Consider the following 12,833-nt stretch of genomic DNA (forward strand, 5'->3'; position numbering starts at 1 on the left):
AGACCTCAAAGCAAAATGTGTTTAACTTGTGACTATGTTTTTTTCCTCCTCACTTTGTCTTCTGTAAGATGTGCCTCCTGGGGAATAACAGAGGGACCTGCTTATTTGGCTAATACACACTCTTCCTTCTACACAAGGACCTTTTGAGAGGGAAAGTCTCTTTACTCTCTGGTACTTTACAGCTGTTGTTGCTACCATGAATATTAAGGATTAGAAATGCTTAGTGTTGTAAGACTGATTATTTTGGGTCAAATTTTCCCCTTGGCTGTAAGGAGGTCCTAAAACTCACAGGAGGTGGGAGCCAAGCCTCTCCCCTGCAGCTGTGCTGTACGGCCTGTCCCCATGGGAACCCCCTGATACTGGTGCAGAATTCCCCACCTACCTTAATGACGATCAGAACAGCAAGGAGTGATGATCAGTAGCTCGCCTATTCGTGCAAACAGATAGGGCACAGCAGTGCTCCCATAATGGCAAAGCTTCTGGATGAGCCATAGTGTCATAGGATATGGGAGGAACAGATCTGCAAGGGTGGGATCGAGCTGCCTCAAGGATCTTCGGTCCCCGTGTAGGTTCATGCCACAGTAATAATTTGCTGATGTTGTTGCAGTTGAAAACTCTGGGTCTTTTTTCCCTCAAGTCCCTTAGTGTGTCTTTTTGTGTGACAGACAGTGGTTTGGACTTTTGGCTCCTAAAATTGTGATTAAACAGCACTGTGGAAGAGAGTGTTTCTTGAAATTGGGTCTTTGCTGGCAGCATGCTTACCCCAGTCTTTCCCCCTGGAGCCAGCTAAAAACTCCAGAGCCTGAAATGGGAGAACCTAGAAGATTTTTAGATGATGAAATGGAGACCTTGACTCTTTATAACAGTTGCTTATTATATTGGTAGTCGTTGGGTTTTGTAGAACTGTTCCACGTTCCACCAAAACACAGCAGGAATCCAAAAGTTAATGTTCTGTTCATTCATAATCATTAGTTTGTAGGAGTTATTGATGGCTGAACTAGTTAAGAGGTTGCTTCTGTATTACGTAGGTATCATGGACTTTTCTCAAACTCTCTAAGGTGGTGCACTATGGAATAAAAACAGTCCGTGGGAGTTTTTAGATGTCCTGCAGTAGTGAGATTTTTAGAGCTGTTTTTAAATTCTTAGTGAAATATGTGAGACACAGCAGGTCACTTTGGCAGTTTAAAAAGTCCATTTGTTCATTTTCTAGGACTTAAATTTATTTGCAGAAATTCTGCAGAATGAGTAAGTGATTTGAGAAGCAGGATAATTGTAACAAAAAATGTCAGGCACTGTTGTTCTTCTCAAATCAGAGTAAACTATGCCTGACATTTTGTTGTTGTTGTTAAATTATGTTATTGGGCTTTTAATGGCATTGGTTCTGGGACTATTTTTTTTAATGTCAAAATTAGTGAGGAGCATTGTGTGAATAGGAGAGATGCCTGCCAGGACCTTTATTTTTTTAACATGTGGTAACTTATAGTGAAATCTGATCCAGCTACAAATAAGACACGCTCATTTAAGCAACAGTCCTAATCGTAGCAGCATCTCCCACCATGATAAGACTCCTGCTTCTGGTGCAAAGATGAGGATAGAGTAGTTGTTAATGTAGTTCATCCTGCAACACAGCCAGCAATAAAGGCAGTCTGCTGTTATTTGAGAGCAGAGAGTAATTTAATATTCTAGCACTCAACTTAGTTTGTCTCCAACTCACCGAAATGTTATATGGGAAGCACTGAGCAGTGCAGATGAATCCCTATTGAGAAGGACACGCATCGCTTGCTGTGCGCGCAGTCTTTCCAGAAACACTCCAACGTGAAGGAGAATGGAGTCCTGCTGGAAGCAGGAGCCATTGCCTGGCTTGGAAGATGTCCTAGATGTGGCCCTACGTTTCATGATCATGCAGCCAAAGAATTTGCAATGCAATCCACTCAGCAATGGGATTATGCTTCAAAAGCACTAGGTGCATTTAAAAAAAAAAGTTTTTGTCATCAGAATCTGTTCCAGATGATAATTTAGAAATACAAACAACAGACCCCCCAGAATAATACCATTAATGTTGCAGACCCGAGAAATGCAGGCCACCCAATTTCACTTCGTAGGTTGACTCAGAAACCTAAAGTTTGCAATAAAATCAGTATGCCTTTTAACCTTTCTTGCTGCTGATGGTCTCAGAATGCTTCCCATGATTTTTTTTTTTTTAGCTGACAAAAAAGTCTTTACTGCTCCCTGCTCAGCTTCCAAATCTCCAGCAACCTCCCAGACAACCTACACGGTCCAGTTAAGTGTTCTCTTTGCTGATGTCTGCAAGAGTCACTCAATAAATCAAATTCCACTTCCAAGCAGAGATTATGAGAACCATAACCTTGATTATAACTATGCATTTTCCTTTTAATGCACTAGAAAATTTTCCATTTAAAAGGTAAATGAGGGTGTTCTGAATTTTCAGTTTGGTAAGCCATGGGTTACTGGGTTCTGTGACTGCAGCAAAATGGGGGGTTAGGTTTTCAGGAAAATCAGAGCTCTGATCATAGCGTATTTTTGCATTCCTGCCAGTCAGTTGAGAAGTGGCATTGTTTTCAGGATTCTTCCAACCTGTAGTTACTTATTTCCCTGTTATCTTGATGTCAAAATGTATTACATAGGAAATTACTGTTTAGTTACTTCCTCAGCTGTTTTCCAGACGTAGTATTTCTAAAACCTTCTAAAAATGTCATTTTTTCTGATTGCTAGTCAGATCAGCATTTAGTAAAACACCTAGATGATTGCAGTTTGTGTATGAATATCCCAAAAGGCCAAACCTGACAGCTCTGTGTTTTTCAGCATGTCAGCTTCCCATCCTTTCAGTCGCGTGGTTTTTGGCTTTAGAGTTCTCTGCTCTGCATCCAGAGAAGGCTGGAGAGACAAAACTTGCACTGTGGAATGCCTCCAGTAGGCAGTCCTCCTGACTTAAGCAACTCCTTTAAATTTTCCTTAGGCTCTCCAGGGCTATTTTGTTTGACCTTTATTTAGTTAGAGTATCCCTTCTAGGAAAGCAATTATTGCCAGCCCCTTGGGTGGTTGCTGTAAACTGGGTTTTGCTGTACTGGAGCAGTTGTGGTCACAAGCTCTGTAGTTAAGCATCAGCTCTAGTTTCTAACCCTTTCTTCTTCATAACCTGAAATAAATTAATTTTGGTTTCAAAGTTTCCATAGTTTGTCTCAGTGTAACAGTGACTTAGGTGTTGGGTTTGGCTTTTTTTTTTAATGTATTGAATTAGGGAGAAAAAGAACTTTATTTTTGTCCATCAGTTTTTGTTACTGCAATTACATTAGAAGCTTGAGGAGTGAAGACTTTCAAGAACAAATCCTATTTTTACAAATAGGAGGCAGCATTGAAAAACCTGCCTATTTTGATGAGTCGGGCAGAAATTTAAAAGAAAAATTAATTAGTTGTACTCATGAATCCTTACTCTGATAGCTTCATGAGTAAGTAGTGAGAAGCTTTCCATGAGTTTCTTGAGCATTTCTGTTAAGTGCCCCCACAGAGATACTCAGTCTCACAAGACTGCAGTTTAATCTAGCTCAAGGACTTTACAAACTCCACAAATCAAAGACCTCTTTTTTTTTTCTTTTTAAATTCGTACTCTAGAAACATTTAGCAGCATCAGTTAACGCTAGTGTAGTGTTAACGCTGAGCTATGAAGCATTTCAGCATCAATAAATTTTCAGATTTTCCCATGGAAAAAATAGCTTGCACTTAACACATGTATCCTATATAGTTGTTTCTATTCCCTTCTTTTTTTACCTGTTTAAATATATCCATCTATTTATTGCTATGGCATAGCCTTAAAAATTCACAGGATGTTCAGCTTGATCAAATAACACAATGAAGACTGTTGTCTCTCAAGTGTTGAATTTCTTAACCTTATGCATCAGTGCTACGTATTACTATTTCTATAAATAAATAAAATAAATATAAATAAAATAAATAAATAAATACAAATGAAGTAAAAAACTCCTAAGGCTCAGAATGAAACCGGACTTTATTTTTTCATTATGAATTTCACTTTAGATTCTCAGGTATCGATTTAAATGTATGAACACCTATATTTAACCCTGAAAATTTCCAGAGTTTTGAAGATTTCCATGCAAGAGAAACTAGGGTTAGGATGTACACACGTGTGTGCACATGTGTACACAAACCCACCATAATTTGTCCTGTGGATAAGTTGTTTTAGGGTATACTTTTATTGAGACAGAAACTGTGACCTTACTAGTGTATGAGATTCAGAGACTTGTATAGGAACAAGGTAAAACCACAGGTAGGAATTGCTGAATAATTACCTTTAGACCAACCTGAGCAAGAACCTTCCCAAGAGGGCAAGCTCATTTAATGGTTCCTAAAACTCAATCTTGTGGATGTCAATGGTCATGCTTGATTATTTGCAGCAGTGTTTTATGAAAAAGCAATAAAAATGCATTGGGAGTGTACAGAGGAAAAAGGGAACAATAAATGGTTTTAGTTTTTCAATTGAGTCCCTTTGGTGTGAACAGGTAGAGGCTACGTTTCATGCTGCTGTGCCTTAGCTATTTGAAATGTGCGTATGTGTGTGTATCTACCCAAAACACTGCTGTGCTCTGCTAGCTTATGATCGACAAGAGACCAGCAATGAGAGGAAAAAATTCTTATGTTTGTTTTAGAGAGAAAGCAATTACAGTTACGGTTAAAGGATTAACCTGTTTTTCCAGCTACCTGTACGCTTATCTGCAAGGCCCTTTGGAGAGCCACACTAACGAGTACAAAGCTTGGCGAGAGGTAGAAAATGTCATGCCGTACACTCTAGATTATTCCTGATGTTAATTACACTCTTCCACTTCTTTCCTTCCCTCTTCTGGGGTCTGAAAACTGTCCCACAGTAGCAAATGCTGCAAAAGCGACAACCGAATAGCCCCAAGTATCCACTAACTTATTTAACCAGAAATGTCCGCGTGCCTTCGGTGTGAATGTAGGTTACGCATACGTGCTAGTTTCAACAACTTGGGGAGCAGGTAGCACTGCTGAGAGAATAGCTGGTTCTCACGTGATTTGAGGTGTTAAAGGTAGGCTGAGTGTTTTGGTGGATAAAACACTGGCCTTTCGACCTTGCTTCCCGTCCAGCTAGAGATCTGGAAATAAATGAGTTTACTGCTGACACTCCAATCCCAGCAGACGAAACTTCACACCAAAATGCCCCCACGTATAATTTGTCACGTTTGGCATCTGCTACTAAGAAAAGAGCAAGAAGCGACCTGGTGCAGAGATGTAATCATCTTTCACCTTCCTGCTGGGGGTGGGAGTATAACGGGGACAATCCAGAAATGCTTTCAAGTCTGGGCCTCTGAGCCACCTCTAGACATCGCTGTCTTCTGCAAACTTGTTACTGGTAGGAAATCACCTGCCATTAGGTTTGTGCAAGGCTTTTGAAGTAGATTGGCTAGAAAGTCAGAAATGGATTCTTTTTCCTTTTTTTTTTTTTTTTTTTTTTGGAATGTTGTGAAAGAAAGTTGTCCTTGTAAGAGTAAATCTGAACATGTACAATACTGTAATTTGCTGGTCTCGTTGAAACAGCTCGGTAACTGCAGTGCATTTGTTACATGTAATTGCACCTGGCAGCATTTCTGGTGCATCTAAAACTTAAGTTTGTCTGAAAAAAATCACTATTTGGCCACAAAGTAAAATGCAACTACTGTATAAAAATATGTGTATTCTTTGAAAGCTTTAGTAAAAGAGAAGCCGGGGTGCATAAAAATTCTTTAATCCTAGAGATTTTTTAGGCTGAAGTGATAAGCCAGAAACGCTTTGTAAAGCACACACATTATTTAATAAATACTGCCATTTCAGCATCAATGGACAAGTTGCAGAATAGGAGTATCTGCCCAGAGGAGATGATAATTTCAAAGACAGGGTGTGCTGGGGAAACCCAGAGGAGAGAAGAACTGAAGTTTGGTTTGCTGGGTTCTGCTAACTTCCCTCTTGTGGCCATAGAGCCATAGGACCATGGCATTTCCTTCTGCACAGGCGTTCACACTGAGGAGAGAGTATTGCAAAATAGCAGTAGCTGTGGGGAATGGGAAAATTTAACCCTTCACAGAGAGGAGTTAGCAGATGAGAAGAGGGAGTAAAACCTATTTGTACCGAGCGTGGGGATCCATGGGGAATACCAACCTCTGCTGCCCACAAAGTATAGCTGAGCTCGTCTTCAAGCCTGCATGGCTCTGCAGCCTGGCTTTCTTCTGGGAATGTGTTGATGACAGGCTGCCATTGTTCTGCACCGTGGCTGTCCGTCAGGCTGGCCCCCGAAGAAGGAGGTAGGAGGAATACAGGTTTGATCTTAACACGTAGTTGGGGGCTTTGCCATCGCCTTCTTGAAGGTTTTAGGTGGAAAGCTGTATTTGCTATTTTCCTGTTATAGGGAGATTGTGGGCTTTCTCTTCCTTCAGAAAGGATGTGATAAATCTCAGACTTCCAGTTGCTTTGAGAAAATATTTCACTCTCTAGAAATTGTCTGTTGGGGTAAGACCTCTGAAGGTGTGTAAAGCATGGGATGCTTTTGGTGTATATTACCAGTCAAGAACCACTCCCATATTTCATTGACATGAGTGTTTCCAAAGAAAGTAAGGAACTCAGAGCTGTATCTGTTGAATTTGCTTCTTGAGTTTGTCCAGGCAAACCTCCAAACTGGACAGAAAAGAGGGGAAAGGTGCCTTGTCCATATTTATTTGTGGGTTTGCTGTTCATTATTTATTTCCTGAGCCTCAGTTAGCATCTCTGCTACTGCTCTGCTTAGTGAGAGCAAACAGATCAGGAGATATTTTGAATAATAGGTTTGAGAAGTAGGTGAGGATAACACTCAGACTCGTAATTCAAGTTCTTATTGCATCGGTGCAAAGGTTTGGTTGACTTCTGGACGCAGTGTTAGGTGGTTCATTCTTCCTCTGTTCAGACCTCTGAAAAAAAAGAAGATACAGATAGTAATGTTATCATTCTCTTCAAAAGAGAGGGCTTTTGGACGGATTTTCTCAGTATTATCGTTCTCAGGTCTTCATTTAGATAATGTGACTTGCCCTAACTCCATGGAAGTCAATAAGGTTTATACCAGAGCCTTGGCACTCTATAAATTAAATATTAGGAGCAATGTTTGAAGTTTAAAGCCCTCCCTCCTCCTGCTAGCTCAGATTTTCTGCTGCTGTGCTTTTTTCTTTATGCCTGAGCACCTTGCTGACAAGTGCTAATAACAAAATGCCAAGAGAGGGTCCAGTCGGAGTTACCACACATTAAACATTCTGAACTTGTCCTTTTGCTCATAGATTGTGCATAATTAATAATTAAACGGTTTCAGTTGTAATGGGTTGACCTTCTTGAACTGTTCATTATTCACAAGGCAAAGGCATCACTCAAACTTTTTTCCTATTGCCCTTCCCCGTTCTCACTGTGTGTGCACAGTTTGGCTGGTTTTGAGAAATCAGAGGCTGATCTTGTCTTCTCCTGCAGCAGATCCCAGTTATGGAAGTGTTGCTTGGATGCTTAGGGTAATAGCCAGTCTTGGGAATAAGCTGCCTGGGGATGTAAGAGGCCAGTGGTACCTTGACCCTTACAACCGTTTGTGTCTTTACTCCCATTTTAGCAGCATCCCCAATATATAGGTCTTCATGATAGTGGTTAAAATGTATGGCATTTAACAAAGATGAAAGAACCATTTCCCAGTTTTAAATGAGTATACCTATTACCCACTCCTTTAAAATCTAGGTTTTCTACTTTTTTTGCCTCTATAGTATGATTTCATTGTGCAGGTGGGTAAAATACGGCAGGCCATCGGAGTGCAGCTGGACTGTTCCCTATGGTTACATCAAATGTGACTATATTGCATCACACAGACGGCGTAGACTTGATAGAGACATGTGTAGCTTTGCTTTATTTCCTCATATTCCCATCTCTTTGAGTGTCAGCCAAGGTCCAGGGAACTTTAGGATACCACATAGGATGTATTTACTTTGTATAGTTTTGGAAATTTTTGCTTTATACCTGGTACAACAGCATTGTGATTGCTGAAGTTACAGAGGTGGCAATAGCAGCACTTTCTCTCATTAGAAATAGCTCTAACGACAAAATAATCTCACCTTTCTACTACTCAAATGGTCTTTTATAGAGCAATATCAGAAATTGAAATATTTTGGTCGTTGGTTTCCCTGGGCAGATACTGAATGGAAGTTTTCTCCTTCTAAGGTAAAATGCAGCATTCGAGGCAGCTTTTCAGTGTTCACCTTTGGAAGCAGTTGAGGGTCTGTACTTTCCTGGTTCAGCTAAAATCAAAATCTGCTGCGTTCTCCTTTATCTTACTTCTGCTGTAAAGCAACAATTGGCTCATAGGTACAGGAGTGAGATTAAGCTTTTTGTCTGCACTGACCTTTTTGCCCTGAAACACACTTGCCAGCAAGTATTTCCTTGAGATTGATGCACTCTCCCAAAAGGCTTTCAATTTGTCAGGCAAATAGCCAATAAATTTGTGGGCATCCACTCTAAACTCCTTGGGAAGACTGCATTAAAGCATCTAGTTTTCATACTGAGATCCAGTTGGTGTTCATCTCCACCCACCCACCCACAATCTTTTCCTGAGCTCCTCAGAGCAAAGCAACCAAGGCATGGCAATGACTGACAGGTCTACAGCAGAAAAGAGTAGGCCTGGATGGGGTTGAAATACCTGCATTGTACAGAAAAATGTGCCAAAAAAAAACCCCAAAAACATTTACTTTTATCCAGGCGAAATTTTCTTGCATGCTTGTGCAGGAGCACCTTGTCTCCTGGCTGTGACGCAGTACAGGAGCTGCGTGGTCAAGGCGATAATACTGCCGTTGGAGCAACTTCTTCCCTTGCCTGCATGAACCCTGATGCCAGCTTAGCTTGGGATAGCCAAAGGGAGATGCTGGTGGCTTCAGAGCAGTTCATCAGCTTCTCCTCCCCTCTCATAATGAAGTTTCACTCTATTATGGGTCCGTCATATCTTTGTGATTGCAGAAATTATCACCTACCAAATTAGTGTGAAGTGCCGTATGCCTATTCTGTTCCCCAGCATGGACCGATCCGAGCTGGCAGCCCCATTACAGGGGCGTTTGTAACAAGCTCCTCACTTGCATTTTACTTAGAATAAACAGCGGGGGTAGATTGCTGGGCAGAGTCAGTTGCCTGGGGAATGGGCTCTGATAGCTTTGCCCTGTAGTTTTCAAAATGGTCTGTAACATGTGCCCAGGGTATTTCATAGAATTGTAGAATACTAGGTTGGAAGGGACCTCAAGGGTCGTCTGGTTCAGCCTTTCTCGGCAAAAGCACGGTCTAGGCAAGATGGCCTGGCATGCTGTCTAGCCGAATCTTAAAAGTGTCCAATGTTGGGGAATCCACCCCTTCCCTGGGGAGATTGTTCCAATGGGTGATTGTTCACACTGGGAAAATTTTCCTCTTGTGTCCAGTTGGAATCTACCCAGGAGCAACTTGTACCCATTACCCCTCGTCTTTTCCATGTGACTCCTTGTAAGAAGGGAGTCTCCATCTTCTTTGTAGCCACCCTTTTAATACTGGAAGATGGTGATGGTAAGTTCATTTCCTACCCATTCTGCTTTGCGTCTGTCCCACCTGGGAAAGTGGCTTTTGCCCCTCAAGGTGCAAGCCCAGGAAGGCTCTGCCGGACAAGAGAAAATGTTGGGGAGAGGTAAAACCTGCTAGGCTCCGCGCTGTATAAGCAAGCCTGACATTTTGCTCTGCGTTTTCTGTATTAATACGAGTAATTTTCATGCGCAGTTCTTTGAAGTGGAGAAAGTTTAATTGCACTGCTTATTTCCTTGTGTTCCTTCCACTCTCCAGTGGAAACGTTCCTATATTGATGTCATTTATAAGTTTAGAAACAATAACCTCTCCCTCACCCGGTCTAAGTTCAAAGAGAATTTGGGCATGTTATATCAAACGCTCCTTGTATTTAATAGAAGTCTTTGAAAATTGTAAAGCAATTTTGGCTTCTCCTTTTACTCTTCAGTTACTTTTGATTTAATTGTATTTTCCAGCAGTTTCCAATTGTTGGAATTGGAAACAAAGCCTTAATAAGAGTTCTAGTTAATTTTCTGTCTTGTAATTACCGATCTCATTTTTCTGATAATTGGCCACAGCAATTATATGTATATTTACTAATCACATAGGAGGCTCTGCAGTTGTGTCTATCTGCCACCATTGATAATGGCACACACATTGCAGAGGTGCTTTTATCATCTTCTTTTTTCCACTACATCAAAGCTATTTCCTCGCATTCTCAATAATGAATACATGCATGCATTTGACACAGTTGTGTGCTAGAGAAATTGTTTGGCTCCCACCAAATGCTGCACGCTCTGAGTTTCTTGCCTGCAGCGCTGGAAGGTTGTATGTAATGATATATTGCTCATCCAAATGGCCAAAGCACTCCAAAGCACAGTGAGATTAAAATAAGTCATTCCTTTGTTAATTTAAATAGGTGCATGTATCATACTTTGCAGGGTACTTTGTGTAGGGATGTCAGGGAGGAAAAAAGCCGCCGAAAGGTATTTTTAATAGCAAATGAGAATAGATGAGAATGGAGTCATTTGCAGCTGCCTGTTTTATGTGGCTCTCTTGTTCCAACTGTAGGTCTAATGAGATGACACTGTTAAAGTACTCTGCAGTGTAATTTCATTACATCCTGAGCTGTTACACTATAAACACAGTGGAGCTCTCTGTCATTCTTGGAAAAACTCCTAAATTCGTAAAGCCCTTCTTTGCAAATGGTGATGTTGTTTGTTCCCTGTTTGTATGTTTTTTCTTGTGCTCTTAATTTTTTTTTCTTTCATAAATATTGGGTGGGTATTTTCTACCGCTAGACTGGTAAATCCTGCATTTTTCTCCTCTTAAAAATTCTTTCGCCTTTTAAATCTAGAACAGACAACATATGAGGACAGCCTCTAAAATGAATAAGTGTAAATAAACATGAGTGTAAATAAATAGCAAATGCAAGTGAAAGAAACAAAGGTCAACACAAGAATAATTTCACAGCTCTTTGTTAATTACAAGACCATTTGTGTGTTACTTAAATAATCATTAATTTCTCATTTACACTTTCCCTACCTTCCTTTTTACCCTGTGGCTATCATTGTCCTTTTTTCACCTCCCCTCAGTGTCTTTCCACATGTTTTTACCCATTGTGTAATACTCATTAGTTGAAATTCAGTGTTTTATAACACATTCTCAGAAGAATTTGTACCTTTCTCCCTCAAATTCTCTGTGTGAAAAGGGGGCTTTGTCATTTCCTTGCCTTTTTTTCCTTTTTTCCCATTTGTTTTGTCGTTGCTGTTATATTACTCTCCTTATAAAAAAAATTATCTTCTCTCCTTCTGACTCTGCTTCTTGTTTCAATCCAATCCCAGGAATCGCCTGTCCTTCCAGCCGGGGAGTTCTCTGAGCCATTTGTACACTTCATCACTCAATGGTAAGCTCAGTTTGCAAACATGCCATGCCCTCAATGTAAATGATACATGCCATTAACTCTGCAGCTCTGTGAGACCTTATGGCTTTCCTTGCATCCTTTCTGGGAGAAGAGGGACTTGGGGGCCTTGGGCAGATGGGGCAGCAAAGCTAAGCAAACTGTTTAAATTATGTAAACGTTATTTACACAAAGGGTCGTAAAAGTACTTACAAGGGTTTTTCCTGTTTTAATAAACCTGCCCTGAATGTGGGTGCAGTCTTGTGCACTGAGACTCCCAAGAATTCATCTGGGGGTAAATAGGCCACAAAGACTCATGTGTATAATATTGTTCAGGGCTTTTTAAAATATTACTTATAACATTGCCTCAATATTTAAAAAGGCAAGCAGCCTTGATTAATTCATTGGCTTTTCAGTAAGTAATTTTTACTGAGAGTCGTATTTTAAAACACACCACTGGGTATATTTTCTTTCCTTAAAACTGAATAGTTCATTGAAAATCTTTTAAATTAAAGGAGGATTGGGGAGAGGAGGAATTTGTAGACTAAAAAGTACAGAGTGACTAGAGAATAGAAATCTTGAGGGTAAGCTATCCTAAAGAAACAAAGTGAAGGGAAAATTTTTTTTTTAACTGTTGCATCCTCCCCACCCCTCAAAAAAAAAACAAAAACAAAAACAAACCCAAAAAACGGGGTCAGCCATTTATGTATGGCAGAAGAAATAAGCTTGAATTCTGTAAAAATATGTGTTTGACGGAGAAACATCCCTTCTGCAAACATGCACTTCCAGAGCTGGATGCTCAGCTGTGCTAAATCAGATGGAGCCATCTCAGTGTGTGCTACTGCAAGCTGCAGCTGTGTGGCCGAGAGGGAATCCTGCTTCAGGGATGCGTCCTCGGCCCCATGCAGATCCATAGGTCAGGCTTCACAGAGCTTTCAGGTTCTGTAATGTATGCCAGGACCACTGCAGCAAAAGTTGCCTAATAAAATTGAATTTTGAATACATAAAGTAGGAGAAAGTACCTCTCAGGACTGACATAGTATGTAACAAGTAATACAGGCACAAAAAGCAGTCTGATTATCAGTTAATTAAAGTAACTAAATAATTAAAGTTTGTGTAACACAGGCCTTCGTTTTGAATAGTTTCAGTTTACAAAGAGCAGCACTATTTGGAGGATTCTGCAGTGCAACTAACTGATGTGTGTGGAGGTCTACACTTTTTATCCTTGCAAAAAAATTGATGACAGACTGTTTTAAAAAAATTCTCATTGAGGCAGAGGGAGGGATAACCTGTGTTAAAATTTCCACAGATGTCAAACTGAAGCATAACTGATGGTGGC

At 40.4% G+C, this 12,833-nt stretch overlaps 1 protein-coding gene across 5 annotated transcripts in view; it reads left to right on the forward strand.

Annotated features, from left to right (window-relative positions):
* MAP2K5 (mitogen-activated protein kinase kinase 5) overlaps positions 1-12,833 on the forward strand; it is a 140,282-nt gene that overhangs the window by 103,050 nt on the left and 24,399 nt on the right. For all 5 annotated transcript variants that reach the window (XM_069798655.1, XM_069798652.1, XM_069798653.1 and 2 more), the window contains one exon: positions 11,439-11,500. In XM_069798655.1, the coding sequence (XP_069654756.1) occupies positions 11,439-11,500 (62 nt within the window). The remainder of the gene's footprint in view (positions 1-11,438; positions 11,501-12,833) is intronic.

This window comes from Haliaeetus albicilla, chromosome 12 (assembly GCF_947461875.1).
Source record: "Haliaeetus albicilla chromosome 12, bHalAlb1.1, whole genome shotgun sequence".
Lineage (NCBI taxonomy): Eukaryota > Metazoa > Chordata > Aves > Accipitriformes > Accipitridae > Haliaeetus > Haliaeetus albicilla.